Source organism: Coregonus lavaretus (genome assembly GCF_964263955.1).
Source record: "Coregonus lavaretus genome assembly, chromosome: 19".
In the NCBI taxonomy this organism is placed as follows: domain Eukaryota; kingdom Metazoa; phylum Chordata; class Actinopteri; order Salmoniformes; family Salmonidae; genus Coregonus; species Coregonus lavaretus.
Window position 1 is genome coordinate 408,770 of NC_140006.1, and position 18,731 is coordinate 427,500.

The following is an 18,731-nucleotide window of genomic DNA, read 5'->3' on the forward strand; positions in this document are numbered from 1 at the left end:
GACTATGGATCAAAGTCAAACAAAATCAAATATACTTTGATATTCTATAAAATTGCAACAGTTCATTTAGGCCTACTCTACTATGTTCCCACAACACTTTGACTTACTAACAATTATTTGATACAATTATTTTGTCATTTTGTGGAACATCCGAATGTACTGTATTTGACATGTATTATAGCATTTTACTTTGTCATAGGCAATTCATTCAATTTTGGCAACTGTGACAATTTAAGTTTGATTAGCAAAATTGTTGTTAATTTAATGGTACCTCTTGTAGTAACTAATGCATGTGAGAAAACAGACAAAACCTTTTACGCCCACCTGTTCTGGTACTGTTGTTCATTCTGCATGCAAGAATGTGCACTGAGTGTTCATTTACATCAATGTGATTCCTATATGTAGTTTCAAATATGCTTGGCTCATGAAACTTTTGATTTGGAAAATGTATTTTCCTGTAAATAAAATAAGACAACCACTAAGACTGTGTAAAACTCAAATAATTGATTGATTCATTGTTGTGTTGTGTTGTAATTAGTCAGCATTTTGTGGTTGGTTGCATATTCCAGTCTCAGAGTACAGGGGTATTCAATTTAACGTGTATCTGATGCCATCTGGTGTATAACGACGGAAATGATTTCGATCACACTGCACTTTTGTAATCTTAACCAATGACCACGCGATGGTGCCATGCGCTATCCATGCACACCTACATCAGTAACACTAACTATTAGGCCTACACCATTTGGTATTTCACAAACATTTTCACTATAGATTGGAATGTCAAACTATATGGCTACATACAATATGCTAAACCTCTTCATTTTTAATTGTATCGGCGGTTGTCAACTGCATTGGACGTTTTAAATTGCATTGCAGATAACAAGTTTGCTTGAGTGATTGCTTGAGACTCAGCTAGTGGTCATCAATAATCCACAATTTTCCATCAGTTGGCCTCTATAATTGGCCTTGAGAAGGTTATCATTTAACGAACAGTTTTACATTCTTAAGAAAACTATACACATTCACTTTAAGTATTCCATTGAATGATGTTACAATAGAGGGGCTACGATGTTTCTTCACTCATTCAACGGGGTTGATATTTTCCCTCTGTCAGATTGGGAGGGTACATCTCAGAAGGCGTGGCTTAATTACGTTTCGCTCCTCGGGTGCCACACAGGAGCGGGCAAGTGTATTCTTCTGTCCCTACCACCTAGCAAGGCTGGCCTCTATACGGGAATAATGCAATGTCATTGAAAATGTAACCTCGAATATCGTAGCCTACGTTTATTCAGAATGCGCCTCACCCGAGATATAGCACAGAGAATAGCACACTAATGCTGACTTCGTATTTAATTTATTTATATAAGGTGGATGTGAGCTGTGGTTGCTCACGCGCTTCGGGTAACGAAGCTGCCTGCTGTAAGCGGATAAAGAAAAATAAAATCAAGCTATTTATATCGTGGTTGTTCCAGCCGTGACAACCCTAATCGGAAACATGAGTGGACAGGACGAAAGTTCGGTGCGGGTCGCATTGAGGTAAGTCTGTGACATTGGATGGTGTTCTGTTCTGTCGGAAAATTATACTCATCTTGGTCACGCCTCTCCAGGAGAATGTACCTATTATTATTGTGACCATGCCGGTGTTGATAAACCACAGCATGGGCCGTTGTGATGGCCTAGTTACTGTGTAAAAACATTAATGTGTGGATAGCCTAAACAATTGGGCATTCGTTCCAAAATAACGCACAGTAGGCTGCAATGTGGCAAAGCAATCGACGCTTACGTAGGGATTAGAGGTAGCAGTAACAATACGTTTCTCCTTGTATTTATTCTAGGACGCATGTCAAATGTCAAACTGCTAAAACAGCAGGGCCTTGGATTTGTTTAAGTGTCACCATCAGCCCCCCATATATACCAAGTATATAGCCAACACAATTGCCTAGGTTATGGGTTTCCTTTGTTGATGCTTAAGCTACAGTACACCATTTGTCAATGGCCTGGCTGCAGAAATTCTGACTACATGGATTTATGAATGAAGGGAGGAGGGGCGGAAATGATTGGAGAAATCAATACCCCCCCCCCCCCCCCCTTAGGAAGAATGAAGGAACCAGAATGAACCAAAACAAATTATAGACAACATATCAATACAATAATCAATAATGTGTGTGTGTCTGTTTGTGTGTGCGCACACGCTTGTGTCATAGATCTGTATTGTCATGTGAGCGGGATCAGTGGAAGACAGAGACTAAGACCTGACCCCCAGGTTAGGTTACCTCTCTCTCTCTCTCTCTCTCTGTCTCTCTCTCTCTCTCTCTCTCTCTCTCTCTCTCTCGCTCTCTCTCTCTCTCTCTCTCTCTCTCTCTCTCTCTCTCTCTCTCTCTCTCTCTCTCTCTCTCTCTCTCTCTCTCTCTCTCTCTCTCTCTCTCTCTCTCGCTCTCTCTCTCTCTCTCGCTCTCTCTCTCTCTCTCTCTCTCTCTCTCTCTCTCTCTCTCTCTCTCTCTCTCTCTCTCTCTCTCTCTCTCTCTCTCTCTCTCTCAATTTCAATTTCAATTTCAATTTAAGGGCTTTATTGGCATGGGAAACGTGTGTTAACATTGCCAAAGCAAGTGAAGTAGATAGTAAACAAAAGTGAAATAAACAATAAATATTAACAGTAAACATTACACTCAGAAGTTTCAAAAGAATAAAGACATTTCAAATGTCATATTATGTATATATACAGTGTTGTAACAATGTGCAAATAGATAAAGTACAAATGGGAAAATAAATAAACATAAATATGGGTTGTATTTACAATGGTGTTTGTTCTTCACTGGTTGCCCTTTTCTTGTGGCAACAGGTCACAAATCTTGCAACTGTGATGGCACACTGTGGTTTTTCACCCAGTAGATAAGGGAGTTTATCAAAATTGGGTTTGTTTTCGAATACTTTGTGGATCGCTGTAATCTGAGGGAAATATGTGTCTCTAATATGGTCATACATTTGGCAGGAGGTTAGGAAGTGCAGCTCAGTTTCCACCTCATTTTGTGGGCAGTGTGCACATAGCCTGTCTTCTCTTGAGAGCCAGGTCTGCCTACGGCGGCCTTTCTCAATAGCAAGGCTATGCTCACTGAGTCTGTACATAGTCAAAGCTTTCCTTAAGTTTGGGTCAGTCACAGTGGTCAGGTATTCTGCCACTGTGTACTCTCTGTTTAGGGCCAAATAGCATTCTAGTTTGCTCTGTTTATTTGTTTGTTCTTTCCAATGTGTCAAGTAATTCTCTTTTTGTTTTCTCATAATTTGGTTGGGTCTAATTGTGTTGTTGTTGTTGTTGTTGTTGTTGTCCTGGGGCTGTGTGGGGTCTGTTTGTGTTTGTGAACAGAGCCCCAGGACAAGCTTACTTAGGGGACTCTTCTCCAAGTTCATCTCTCTGTAGGTGATGGCTTTGTTATGGAAGGTTTGGGAATCGCTTCCTTTTAAGTGGTTATAGAATTTAACGGCTCTTTTCTGGATTTTGATAATTAGCGGGTATTGGCCTAATTCTGCTCTGCATGCATTATTTGGTGTTTTACGTTGTACACGGAGGATGTTTTTGCAGAATTCTGCATGCAGAGTCTCAATTTGGTGTTTGTCCCATTTTGTGAATTCTTGGTTGGTGAGCGGACCCCAGACCTCAGAACCATAAAGGGCAATGGGTTCTATAACTGATTCAAGTATTTTTAGCCAGATCCTAATTGGTATGTCAAATTTTATGTACCTTTTGATGGCATAGAAGGCCCTTCTTGCCTTGTCTCTCAGATCGTTCACAGCTTTGTGGAAGTTACCTGTGGCGCTGATGTTTAGGCCGAGGTATGTATAGTTTTTTGTGTGCTCTAGGGCAACGGTGTCTAGATGGAATTTGTATTTGTGGTCCTGGCAACTGGACCTTTTTTGGAACACCATTATTTTTGTCTTACTGAGATTTACTGTCAGGGCCCAGGTCTGACAGAATCTGTGCAGAAGATCTAGGTGCTGCTGTAGGCCCTCCTTGGTTGGTGACAGAAGCACCAGATCATCAGCAAACAGAAGACATTTGACTTCAGATTCTAGTAGGGTGAGGCCGGGTGCTGCAGACTGTTCTAGTGCCCTCGCCAATTCGTTGATATATATGTTGAAGAGGGTGGGACTTAAACTGCATCCCTGTCTCACCCCACGGCCCTGTGGAAAGAAATGTGTGTGTTTTTTGCCAATTTTAACCGCACACTTGTTGTTTGTGTACATGGATTTTATAATGTCGTATGTTTTTCCCCCAACCCCACTTTCCATCAATTTGTATAGCAGACCCTCATGCCAAATTGAGTCAAAAGCTTTTTTGAAATCAACAAAGCATGAGAAGACTTTGCCTTTGTTTTGGTTTGTTTGTTTGTCAATTAGGGTGTGCAGGGTGAATACGTGGTCTGTCGTACGGTAATTTGGTAAAAAGCCAATTCGACATTTGCTCAGTACATTGTTTTCACTGAGGAAATGAACTAGTCTGCTGTTAATGATAATGCAGAGGATTTTCCCAAGGTTGCTGTTGACGCATATCCCACGGTAGTTATTGGGGTCAAATTTGTCTCCACTTTTGTGGATTGGGGTGATCAGTCCTTGGTTCCAAATATTGGGGAAGATGCCAGAGCTAAGGATGATGTTAAAGAGTTTAAGTATAGCTAATTGAAATTTGTGGTCTGTATATTTTATCATTTCATTGAGGATACCATCAACACCACAGGCCTTTTTGGGTTGGAGGGTTTGTATTTTGTCCTGTAGTTCATTCAATGTAATTGGAGAATCCAGTGGGTTCTGGTAGTCTTTAATAGTTGATTCTAAGATTTGCATTTGATCATGTATATTTTTTTGCTGTTTGTTCTCTGTTATAGGGCCAAAAAGGTTGGAGAAGTGGTTTACCCATACATCTCCGTTTTGGATCAATCAATCAATCAATTTTATTTTATATAGCCCTTCTTACATCAGCTAATATCTCGAAGTGCTGTACAGAAACCCAGCCTAAAACCCCAAACAGCTAGTAATGCAGGTGTAGAAGCACGGTGGCTAGGAAAAACTCCCTAGAAAGGCAAAACCTAGGAAGAAACCTAGAGAGGAACCAGGCTATGAGGGGTGGCCAGTCCTCTTCTGGCTGTGCCGGGTGGAGATTATAACAGAACCATGCCAAGATGTTCAAAAATGTTCATAAGTGACAAGCATGGTCAAATAATAATCAGGAATAAATCTCAGTTGGCTTTTCATAGCCGATCATTAGAGTTTAAAACAGCAGGTCTGGGACAGGTAGGGGTTCCATAACCGCAGGCAGAACAGTTTAAACTGGAATAGCAGCAAGGCCAGGCGGACTGGGGACAGCAAGGAGTCACCACGGCCGGTAGTCCCGACGTATGGTCCTAGGGCTCAGGTCTCTCAGTTGGCTTTTCATAGCCGATCATTTAGAGTTGAAAACAGCAGGTCTGGGACAGGTAGGGGTTTCGTAGCCGCAGGCAGAACAGTTGAAACTGGAATAGCAGCAAGGCCAGGCGGACTGGGGATAGCAAGGTGTCATCATGCCCGGTAGTCCTGACGTATGGTCCTAGGGCTCAGGTTCTCAGAGAGAAAGAGAGAACGAGAGAATTAGAGAGAGCATACTTAAATTCACACAGGACACTGGATAAGACAGGAGAAGTACTCCAGGTATAACCAACTAACCCCAGCCCCCCGACACATAAACTACTGCAGCATAAATACTGGAGGCTGAGACAGGAGCGGTCCGGAGACACTGTGGCCCCATCCGAAGAAACCCCCGGACAGGGCCAAACAGGAAGGATATAACCCCACCCACTCCGCCAAAGCACAGCCCCCGCACCACTAGAGGGATATCCCCAACCACCAACTTACAATCCTGAGACAAGGCCGAGTATAGCCCACAGAGGTCTCCACCACAGCACAAACCAAGGGGGGGGCGCCAACCCAGACAGGAAGATCACGTCAGTAACTCAACCCACTCAAGTGACGCACCCCTCCCAGGGACGGCATGAAAGAGCACCAGCAAGCCAGTGACTCAGCCCCTGCAACAGGGTTAGAGGCAGAGAACCCCAGTGGAGAGGGGAACCGGCCTGGCAGAGACAGCAAGGGCTGTTCGTATAGATAGATAGCTCTTCGTGTTGTTGTTGTTTGTTTAGTGTTTTCCAATTTTCCCAGAAGTGGTTAGAGTCTATGGATTCTTCAATTACATTGAGCTGATTTCTGACATGCTGTTCCTTCTTTTTCCGTAGTGTATTTCTGTATTGTTTTAGTGATTCACCATAGTGAAGGCGTAGGCTCAGGTTTTCTGGGTCTCTATGTTTTTGGTTGGATAGGTTTCTCAATTTCTTTCTTAGGTTTTTGCATTCTTCATCAAACCATTTATCACTGTTATTACTTTTCTTTGGTTTTCTGTTAGAGATTTTTAGATTCTCTCTCTCTCTCTCTCTTTCTCTCTCTCTAGTTACTGCAGGCAGACTTTGACCCAGTACTCTGTTTACTGTCTCTGTCTGGGCTGGGCCTTGGTTTACAAACCTCTCTCCTGCATATAAATCCATCCATATTCATGAGACAATAAACTAGCAGCAAGCACTTCTACGTTACATAATACATTAGAGACTGTTTTAATTGCAGACATTTCAGGCAGACAGCGTTTAGATTTACACATTGAAAGTACTAATTACAATGACTACATAATAGCCACTGAACTGTTGGTAGCATGAGCAAAAGAGACTGTCCTCAGTGTTAACATAGCTAGCTCCCAACAACACAACCGCAGACAGACACAAGTGTGTGTAAACCCTGCCATTTTATCTATCTGCATAGAAAGCACATGCCTCATGAATTATGTGCTAGCTTTTTCCCATTCTTTTTTAATCTCTCTCTCTTGCTACTTTTCTTTCTACTTTAATCTGGTCTTTTGTTTCCTCGACAATCAGGCTCCCACTCATTCTTTTCATGGAGGAGCCAGTGGAGAGAGTCTGTACAGGACAAGACCAACTACTGTATCTAACTGTGATCACGAAACCGGAGACATGCATAGACTCAAATGATCAGATAGCATGTAATAACATGTTCATAATATGTTTATAACATGTAATATAGGACCCTGAGTTCTAAAAACTCTGGGTATTTATTAACATGTTTTAGGTGTTCTAAATCACCTACACACCATTGCCTCTTCAGGAATCGAATAACATCTTTATCACCTGCCCCTGGGCCCTGATATGAACTTTGGAACCTGTCACTAATCCAAGTGTCCACTGTATGGGTCAGTAAGCAGATCCCTTATGCCCACAGTACAGAGATACCTTCCCTGACCCTGCTGTACCCTGCACCTTACTGCTCTCTCTGCTATCCTGAGAACTCCGGCTCCGCAGACCAAAGCTCACTTTATCACATTACGTACACATCCACCCATGGCACCCGCACGCTAGCACACTCTCGCATAGTCACTCTCTAAGCCTCTAGATCTCTTTTCCTTTCTCTCTCCCGCTGTCTATCCCTGTCTTACACACACACCACACACACACACACACACACACACACACACACACACACACACACACACACACACACACACACAGGCATTACAGCCGTTACACTGGCTCATAAACAGATAGGCACTGTTTAAGCTTCACGAAACCCTCAGACAGGCACACAGACCTCCAGTACAAAAGGTTACACACACTCCTGAGATCTAGAGAATCATTACAAAGACAGCCCTGTGTCTGTCTAAGCCTGTTTTCTGCTGTTGCCTTGGGTCCATTAGGCTGAATGTCTACCTGTCTCTGTATCAGAGGAGTTCTTGCATGGTGACATCAGCTTTGTCTGCTGTCTGCCAACCTGTCTCAAGGATAATGCTATTAAATAGGCCATTTCATATTCTGATATAATGTAATACTTGCAGCCTGGTGGCCGCCAGATCTGTATGTGCTTGCCTTGATCCAACCCTACTGACTTGAAAGCACATACAGTGAGGGAAAAAAGAATTTGTTCCCCTGCTGATTTTGTACGTTTGCCCACTGACAAAGAAATGATCAGTCTATAATTTTAATGGTAGGTTTATTAGTGGCGCAGTGGTCTAAGGCTCTGCATCGCAGTGCTGGCTGTGCCACTAGAGATCCTGGTTAGAATCCAGGCTCTGTCGTAGCCGGCCGCGACCGGGAGACCCACGGGACGGCGCACAATTGGCCCAGCGTCGTCCAGGGTAGGGGAGGGAATGGCCGGCAGGGATGTAGCTCAGTTGGTAGAGCATGGCGTTTGCAACGCCAGGGTTGCGGGTTCGATTCCCACGGGGGGCCAGTATGAAAAATCTAAAAAAATAATGTATGCACTCACTAACTGTAAGTCGCTCTGGATAAGAGTGTCTGCTAAACGACTAAAATGTAAATGTAAAATGTAAACAGTGAGAGACAGAATAACAACAACAAAAATCCAGAAAAACGCATGTCAAAAATGTTATACATTGATTTGCATTTTAATGAGGGAAATAAGTATTTGACCCCTCTGCAAAACATGACTTAGTACTTGGTGGCAAAACCCTTGTTGGCAATCACAGAGGTCAGACGTTTCTTGTAGTTGGCCACCAGGTTTGCAGGAGGGATTTTGTCCCACTCCTCTTTGCAGATCTTCTCCAAGTCATTAAGGTTTCGAGGCTGACGTTTGGCAACTCAAACCTTCAGCTCCCTCCACAGATTTTCTATGGGATTAAGGTCTGGAGACTGGCTAGGCCATTCCAGGACCTTAATGTGCATCTTCTTGAGCCACTCCTTTGTTGCCTTGGCCGTGTGTTTTGGGTCATTGTCATGCTGGAATACCCATCCACGACCCATTTTCAATGCCCTGGCTGAGGGAAGGAGGTTGTCACCCAAGATTTGACGGTACATGGCCCCGTCCATCGTCCCTTTGATGCGGTGAAGTTGTCCTGTCCCCTTAGCAGAAAAACACCCCCAAAGCATAATGTTTCCACCTCCATGTTTGACGGTGGGGATGGTGTTCTTGGGGTCATAGGCAGCATTCCTCCTCCTCCAAACACGGCGAGTTGAGTTGATGCCAAAGAGCTCGATTTTGGTCTCATCTGACCACAACCCTTTCACACAGTTCTCCTCTGAATCATTCAGATGTTCATTGGCAAACTTCAGACGGGCATGTATATGTGCTTTCTTGAGCAGGGGGACCTTGCGGGCGCTGCAGGATTTCAGTCCTTCACGGCGTAGTGTGTTACCAATTGTTTTATTGGTGACTATGGTCCCAGCTGCCTTGAGATCATTGACAAGATCCTCCCGTGTAGTTCTGGGCTGATTCCTCACCGTTCTCATGATCATTGTCACTCCACGAGGTCAGATCTTGCATGGAGCCCCAGGCCGAGGGAGATTGACAGTTCTTCTGTGTTTCTTCTATTTGCGAATAATCGCACCAACTGTTGTCACCTTCTCACCAAGCTGCTTGGCGATGGTCTTGTAGCCCATTCCAGCCTTGTGTAGGTCTACAATTTTGTCCCTGACATCCTTGGAGAGCTCTTTGGTCTTGGCCATGGTGGAGAGTTTGGAATCTGATTGATTGATTGCTTCTGTGGACAGGTGTCTTTTATATAGGTAACAAGCTGAGATTAGGAGCACTCCCTTTAAGAGTGTGCTCCTAATCTCAGCTCGTTACCTGTATAAAAGACACCTGGGAGCCAGAAATCTTTCTGATTGAGAGGGGGTTAAATACTTATTTCCCTCATTAAAATGCAAATAAATGTATAACATTTTTGACATGCGTTTTTCTGGATTTATTTGTTGTTATCCTGTCTCTCACTGTTCAAATAAACCTACCATTAAAATTATAGACTGATCATGTCTTTGTCAGTGGGCAAACCAACAAAATCAGCAGGGGATCAAATACTTTTTTCCCTCACTGTATGAGTACATATCTGGCAACCAAGCTAACTTACTTCAAGTAGAAAAACATGACACAAAAAGTTAAAACATCCACTTAATCATTCTTGTCATGACTTTACAACATTATCAAAGCTGCTATCGTTACAGTACATTAGCCTTGATGAGTTATAGTAATATCCATAAGATAACCCCCCCCCCCCCTCCTCCATGGCAACACTGTAATTACTTCTGTGTGGTGGTAGACTGTAGAGCAGCAACATTATCAGAGTCACTAAGTACATGTTTAAGACAGATTGACTGACAGGTTTTCACTGACTTGTAACAGTTGAAATAGACACCACGCACACACACACACACACACACACACACACATACACACACACACACAAAGCGATCACCAATGTAGCTTGTTGTTGTTAGATACAGAGCCTGCCTGTGCCATTTGGCCTAATGCTGTCTGTTAGCAAGGCTTAATTCTTCAGCCCCAGTTTCATGCACAAGGCTCATATGGTACATTATCATCCTAATGCTGTTCTGGTAGAGTTAATGAATGTAAGTAAAAGGTCAATGCTTTGGCAATGTTTTCACCAATTCATTGGTGCATTACTGCGACAGAGTCAGTCAGTGACTCTCATGAACATATATTTTCCAATGCTGTTCTTCAACATAAATTACTGGCATATAGATTTTGGTTAGATTTTTTCTGTGCATTACACATTTTCATTTTGTGCACATTACACGTTTGCATCTGTTTAATTTTTTTAGGCCAGAGCTGTTAAAACACACAGACAAGGCTATAACTGTCCTGGACACAACAATATTAAAATACACTGCTCAAAAAAATAAAGGGAACAATTAAACAACAGAATGTAACTCCAAGTCACACTTCTGTGAAATCAAACTGTCCACTTAGGAAGCAACACTGATTGACAATACATTTCACATGCTATTGTGCAAATAAAATAGACAACAGGTGGAAATTATAGGCAATTAGCAAGACACTCCCAATAAAGGAGTGGTTCTGCAGGTGGTGACCACAGACCACTTCTCAGTTCCTATGCTTCCTGGCTGATGTTTTGGTCACTTTTGAATGCTGGCGGTGCTTTCACTCTAGTGGTAGCATGAGACGGAGTCTACAACCCACACAAGTGGCTCAGGTAGTGCAGCTCATCCAGGATGGCACATCAATGCGAGCTGTGGCAAGAAGGTTTGCTGTGTCTGTCAGCGTAGTGTCCAGAGCATGGAGGCGCTACCAGGAGACAGGCCAGTACATCAGGAGACGTGGAGGAGGCCGTAGGAGGGCAACAACCCAGCAGCAGGACCGCTACCTCCACCTTTGTGCAAGGAGGAGCAGGAGGAGCACTGCCAGAGCCCTGCAAAATGACCTCCAGCAGGCCACAAATGTGCATGTGTCTGCTCAAACGGTCAGAAACAGACTCCATGAGGGTGGTATGAGGGCCCGACGTCCACAGGTGGGGGTTGTGTTTACAGCCCAACACCGTGCAGGACGTTTGGCATTTGCCAGAGAACACCAAGATTGGCAAATTAGCCACTGGCGCCCTGTGCTCTTCACAGATGAAAGCAGGTTCACACTGAGCACGTGACAGACGTGACAGAGTCTGGAGACGCCGTGGAGAACGTTCTGCTGCCTGCAACATCCTCCAGCATGACCGGTTTGGCGGTGGGTCAGTCATGGTGTGGGGTGGCATTTCTTTGGGGGGCCGCACAGCCCTCCATGTGCTCGCCAGAGGTAGCCTGACTGCCATTAGGTACCGAGATGAGATCCCCAGACCCCTTGTGAGACCATATGCTGGTGCGGTTGGCCCTGGGTTCCTCCTAATGCAAGACAATGCTAGACCTCATGTGGCTGGAGTGTGTCAGCAGTTCCTGCAGGAGGAAGGCATTGATGCTATGGACCGCCCGTTCCCCAGACCTGAATCCAATTGAGCACATCTGGGACATCATGTCTCGCTCCATCCACCAACGCCACGTTGCACCACAGACTGTCCAGGAGTTGGCGGATGCTTTAGTCCAGGTCTGGGAGGAGATCCCTCAGGAGACCATCCGCCACCTCATCAGGAGCATGCCCAGGCGTTGTAGGGAGGTCATACAGGCACGTGGAGGCCACACACACTACTGAGCCTCATTTTGACTTGTTTTAAGGACATTACATCAAAGTTGGTTCAGCCTGTAGTGTGGTTTTCCACTTTAATTTTGAGGGTGACTCCAAATCCAGACCTCCATGGGTTGATACATTTGATTTCCATTGATAATTTTGGTGTGATTTTGTTGTCAGTACATTCAAATATGTAAAGAAAAAAGTATTTAATAAGATTATTTCATTCATTCAGATCTAGGATGTGTTATTTTAGTGTTCCCTTAATTTTTTTGAGCAGTGTATATATTCACTGGGCAGTCTCGTATGAGTTCAGTCTAAATTGAATAAATAGCTAGATTAGAGCAATTTGGCCCACGTAAGTGTTAGTATGTTTGTTTGGTAAAGTAAAGTGTTGCCCAGAGGAGCCAGTCAAGTGGTTGTTTCATCAATATCCTTGAAGTGAATTAATTATGCATAGCCTCAAGCCTGGAGCTATGCTACAGTGGTAACAAACAGTGTTGGTTGTTTCAGGTTTCAAGTTGTTCATGTTAGAAGCTAGACAGGCCTTTTACACTATTTCAGGTAAAGGCAGACAATTGTTTCAGAAAGCAATAGAATTGACACTATAATGGACATGTCATGTTATGTTAGTGTAATATATTGTGTCCAGCTTCTGTTTCAGATTTTCACGTGGGGCAAAAGTAACCAAAACAGCTGCTATTGGGCAATGGGACCAAACCCTCACAGAGTAACGTCCTTTCCACTAGTTAAAATATCACCATGATTAAAAAACAACCTGTCTACCGCTTGCAGTTAGGACACTTTGCAATTAAGAAACTTTGTAGCACCACAGCTACTTCTAATTTGAGCCTGGTACTTAAAAAAAAAAAAACGTGGTTATTACTCCAACTCCCATGATGCCCCTCTTTGGACACCTTGTCCATGCTGACCATCCACATCTCCCATTGGTTTTTCGAATCAAATCAAATTGTATTGGTCACGTACACATATTTAGCAGACGTTATTGCGGGTGTAGCGAAATGCTGGTGTTCCTAGCTCCAACAGTGCAGTAGTATCTAACAATTCATGACAATACACACAAATCTAAAAGTAAAAGAATGGAATTAAGAAATATATAAATATTAGGACACGCAATGTTGGAGTGGCATTGACTAAAATACAGTAGAATAGAATACAGTAATTAAATGAGTAAAGCAGTATGTAAACGTTATTAAAGTGACTAGTGTTCCATTATTAAAGTGACCAGTGATTCCATGTCTATGTATATAGGGCAGCAGCCTGATGGCTATTTAACAGTCTGATGGCCTTGAGATAGAAGCTGTTTTTCAGGTCCCAGCTTTGATGCACCTGTACTGACCTCGCCTTCTGGATGGTAGCGGGGTGAACAGGCCGTGGCTCGGGTGGTTGATGTCCTTGATTATCTTTTTGGCTTTCCTGTGACATTGGGTGTTGTAGGTGTCCTGGAGGGCAGGCAGTGTGCCCCTGCGGTTGCGGGCGGTGCAGTTGCCGTACCAGGCGGTGATACAGCCCGACAGGATGCTCTCAATTGTGCATCTGTAAATGTTTGTGAGGGTCTTAGGGGCCAAGCCAAATTTCTTCAGCCTCCTGAGGTTGAAGAGGCGCTGTTGTGCCTTCTTCACCACACTGTCTGTGTGAGTGGACCATTTCAGATTGTCAGTGATGTGTACGCAGAGGAACTTGAAGCTTTTCACCTTCTCCACTGCGGTCCCGTCGATGTGGATAGGGGGGTGCACCCTCTGCTGTTTCCTGAAGTTCACGATCAGCTCCTTCGTTTTGTTGACTTTGAGGGAGAGGTTATTTTCCTGGCACTATTCCACCAGGGCCCTCACCTCCTCCCTGTAGGCTGTCTCGTTATTGTTGGTAATCAGGCCTACTACTGTTTTGTCTTCTGCAAACTTGATGATTGAGTTGGAGGCATGCGTGGCCACGCAGTCATGGGTGAACAGGGAGTACAGGAGGGGGCTGAGCACGCACCCTTGTGGGGCCCTGTGTTGAGGATCAGCGAAGTGGAGGTGTTGTTTCCTACCTTCACCACCTGGGGATGGCCCGTCAGGAAGTCCAGGACCCAGTTGCACAGGGCGGGGTTCAGACCCAGGGCCCCGAGCTTAATGATGAGCTTGGAGGTTACTATGGTGTTGAAGGCTGAGCTATAGTCAATGAACAGCATTCTTACATAGGTATTCCTCTTGTCCAGATGGGATAGGGCAGTGTGCAGTGCGATGTCCATCAAAGCCCAGCTCCTCCCCCTGCTCTTAGCCCAGGGTGGATTATTCTTAGGAGAAGCGTGCTGCTGCCATGGCAATGGAACATTTTATTGTTATACAGTACATTCATGATAAATATTCATGAACCGCCATACAAAGACATGCATGCAAACCATCTGCCGGCACACGTCATGTGATATTGCAAAGTGTCCTTTCTTACTATGGGAGACAATAACAACAGTTACAGTATCTATTCAATTTCATCCACTTCTCTCAGTATACAAGCAAGGCTAGGTGTTGTAGCTGAATCCTTCTGGCTGAGACTTCTCTGTATGTATTTGACTCTTAGGCCATAACTGTGTTGCACTATGTGTCGTTCCCTCGCCTACAGCTTCTTTGTTTATATATAGAGAGATGGGTCTCTTGACTCTCTTCTGTCGACAGGCTGAGCTGCTGCACTCAACCGCCAGCCCAGTGATGTAGTCAAATCACTAAACCTTGAGTCCGAGTCAAGTTCCCAAGTCCCTAGTGTTCGATTCCGACTACAAGTCTGAGTCCTTTATACTCGAGTACTACAACACTGCCCCAGCCTGCCAGCCAGAGGGACAGAGTGTTTACTTTCTAATATTAGTTTTATATTAGAAGGCGTTTCACAAATAGATAGGGGATATTTATCTTTCACACAACACACAACAAGATCATCACAACATGCCCTTAAACCCAAACATGACCACAATACAAGCCATTAAAAAGGCACAACAGAATATCACAAGATAAGCTTGTGTTGGCTTGAGGTCAGATACATTAACTCAGCCCAGATTGATAAACTGAAGTGTTTTAGGAATCTCACTGGTATCCCTTTGCCAGAAGAGAAGAATGTGTCTCTCAATTTATTTTCTGCAATTATCACTCATTGCCCTTGGCTGTGACATTGCAAAACATTTTTGGGTAGTTTTTTTCCCGTTTGAAATAACTCCAACTCACAAGATTGTATGTCTGTTAGTGTCGTCCTCTTATCTAGTGTTTTGACAGAGTTCCCTTTGTGGCATAATGGTATTTAACTGCACTTGTCACAACAGAATATTTCCACATATGATCGCTGTTATTTTGTGTTATTCATTATAGTGCTGGGCTTGAGGAAGAGAAGATGGGTGTGTGTCCTCTGTCTCTTGTCCCCCCTAACTGACAGTGTGAAACCCACAGCCACTGCGTGGACCCCTGCACCCCTCTTCCTGCTCTTCCCTATAGCTGCACCATGACCTCTGACCCAGGAAGCAGTAGAGCTGTGGCCACTGGTCAGTGAACCCCCCGCCCAGTGTGGTGACCCTGTGAATGGACATCAGTCACCCGTGTAGAAGAGCCCTGCCAGATTTAAGCAAGGGGAAGAGAAGTGGCAGTTCAAGAGTGGAAGAATTCTCTGGCTGAATCTTCCCCTTCTTTCACTAGTGGCATTGGTAACTGAAGTGACATAATTATCCTGTGTGAATACTGGACACTAAGAGAGAGTGAGATTTATTCATTGAAATACTATTTGATGAAGACATTTTAGGAAAAGGTTTTAGGAAAAGGTTGTTTGGTTTATTTGGTTTGAGGCGCTTACATGTATCATTTGCATCAGTTGATCATTGTTGAAAACTGCAGAGTTTGTCTTTCTGTGCTCTAAGGGGAAAAGGCCTATTAGTACCTGTTAATCACAGAGCATTGACGTTGAGAATTATCCAATGACTTGCCTCATGATCTCCACTCCAGTACAGTACTTAACAATGGACAGACTGTAACTAAAACAAGTACAATGGACCATAACACAGTTGAAGACTGAGCATTAAACACTGACACTGCTGTTATTGTTTACTGTAGCTATTACTCACAGTGATGCTCTGTAAACTTTGCTTAATGCACATATTCATTATGACAGACACTAAACAACGTGTCAGTCAGTGAGTCAGGTGCCAGGTGCCTCTAAGGCAGAAGGAAAAAGAAAAATCACACCTGATGTCCTGGAAAAGGCAACTGAACAGTGAATGATGACAGTTGGCATCATAATCCATACGCACAACACACAGTGTTGCCTTTTGCGTTTTGCTTCACAATGTCATAATTGAAACAAACACACAACATTAGAGCATCAGGACAGGAGGACTTTGTATGAAATCCACTCCATATGACGACAGTGGATGATGTCAGTCAGATGACCGTGGAAGTAATATTTCCATTGAAGTGCCTTTTTCTCCCACAGTCCATTTACTCTTCATCATCCCCCAGCCCATCTCCATCAGAGGCATATCATAAGACATCAGTGGATGTCGTCAGATAATGGTGATGATGATGATGACGATAAGAATATTGATTGTACCTTTTACTGCAGTGGGCTAAATCAGGGTGTACTTTGAAACAAAAGTATACACCTCACACACATGGTTATGTGCTTAAAAAAAAGTGTTTGCATCCCGATATTACACTTTATATACATCACAGAAAACTGAAATATAACAGAACAGTTTGACATAGAAACACCAGATTATTGGCGGGTACATTTTTAAAATGTTTATTCATTATGAAATTATGACAAATATTAATAACATTCCACCCATGAGGCCACTAGGTCATTTGACTGCAGGAAAGGGCTACAGTGCCATTTCCTTTCCCAGCCATCCCCTCTCTTCTTTCTCTATCCCTGGGCATCCATTAACCCAGGCCTGTTCTGCTCCTACCCATGTCATAGAGGAGACAAGTTATACAACCTGCCTGCCAAAGGCCATTGTACATCAGCTGCCTGCTTCCTTGACTGCTGTAGTTAGTTACATAATGACCATGTACAACTTAACCGTCAAACTGATGGTACTTTACGAAAGAGAGGAGAGGCTGCTGTAGTGTTTCCTGTAGTTACTGATTCCTGAAGAATTGAGGGCGAAGCTGAAGCTTTTCTTTCTTCTTTCAAGGGGACCTTTCAAAACCGACTGAGACACTTGTTGTAAGCAGTGCAACAACAGAACCAGTTATCAGTGTGTGTGTGTATCAAAATATCACTGTAAGCCCAGTGTCTACAGTTCCCTGGTCTCAGTTTCAGGTGCAATGAAGGGCCAGAGAAGGGTGTGTGTGCATGCCTGTGTTTGTGGGCATGTTTTTGTGTGTGTGTGTGCGCACGTGTGTGTGTATATGTATGTATGTGTGTGTGTAGAATGGTCACTCATTAACCCCTGCTCTACGCATCAGTGTCTCAGGGTAAAGACACCCTGAGGAGTAAAGGGTCTGCTCCAACGCTCATTAAAGGCCCAGCGCAGTCAAAATAATTGTTCCTATGGTTTACAGTATATCATATTGTACAAAAGCTGATGAAACTAACACTGTAAATGTGTGAACAAATTTGATCACTGCTATTTACTGATAGTTGCTGGTTGAAAATACAATGTACACAGGACCTTCTAATCAGCAGGTTTGCATGGGCGGGAGTTTTGGCTTTCCATGGGGACATCACCATGCAGTAAATTGATTAATAGACCAATAACAAAGAGAGTTCCAAACCGCTCTGCCAATAACAGCAAGTTTTCAGTTTTCCCCTCCCCACACAGACCACTCCCAGACAGTCCTAATTGTCCTAACAGCTTGATATGAGATAGAAACAACAATAATATTTACCACGCAGAAATGATTTGATATTGATATAAAAACAGCTGCATTGGGCCTTTAAAAACCCTGTTCCTAGTGCCTGAATTCCTCAGGTACTTAGCCACAATTTAACCTCTGATTTGAGTGGAGTTAAAAAGCCAGCCACCTGAGTCAATTCTCCTCTCTTTGCAATGTGTGGGCACAGGGCAGCAATCCTCCCTCTTCTTTCTGTTTTCTTCTAAAATGAATCCGAAGAAGTCTATATGAGTGAATGATTGATTGTTTCCTGTAATCTAGTTGTGTATCGTGCCTGTTGTTTCCCTCCAGTGTGGGTCCAGATGCTTCTCAGGACTCTTTGTACCTATAGAATTAGATTAGGGCTGAGATTAGATTTTGCAATAGTCTGATGTTACTGTTGTGGTTTGCAGATGGGAAATGATGTGCAATGGTCTCTCAGGGGACCATTGTGATTGGCTGAGGCAGAGGCAGGGGCTGAAGTCAGGTCCTGATCTACACTGAGTCAGCATGATGGTGCTGTGGCTGAATCACCTTTCTTACCAGCATAGTTATTACTATACATGGAGATCTACACACATACTGTATAGACTCAACCATATCCATAGCAGAGTACGCTGGTTATGACGGTCACCAGCCTGCCCTGGTGCAGCCAGTGCACCCTGGCCTCTGGCCTGCAGTACATGTTTGTTTAGTAGGAGATTATGCTGGCTAGAAATGTGACTGTGCTGCCGCCTGGCCCTGCGTCAGTGTGTGGTGGTGGTGGCAGTGTGTGTGGAAGAAGGGGACAGAGAGAGAGAGAGGTAGAGAGAGAATCAGAGAGACAGAGAACAAGAGAGAGAGAGAGGGAGAAGAGAGAGAGAGAGAGAGAGA

At 43.9% G+C, this 18,731-nt stretch overlaps 1 protein-coding gene across 5 annotated transcripts in view; it reads left to right on the forward strand.

The window, feature by feature from the left end:
* The first annotated feature begins 1,184 nt into the window (after window positions 1-1,184).
* LOC311147109 (kinesin-like protein KIF21A) overlaps window positions 1,185-18,731 on the forward strand; it is a 49,917-nt gene continuing 32,370 nt past the window's right edge. For all 5 annotated transcript variants that reach the window (XM_084183732.1, XM_084183735.1, XM_084183733.1 and 2 more), the window contains exon 1: window positions 1,185-1,539. In XM_084183732.1, coding sequence (XP_084039858.1) covers window positions 1,499-1,539 — 41 coding nt within the window. In that variant the 5' untranslated portion in view covers window positions 1,185-1,498. The remainder of the gene's footprint in view (window positions 1,540-18,731) is intronic.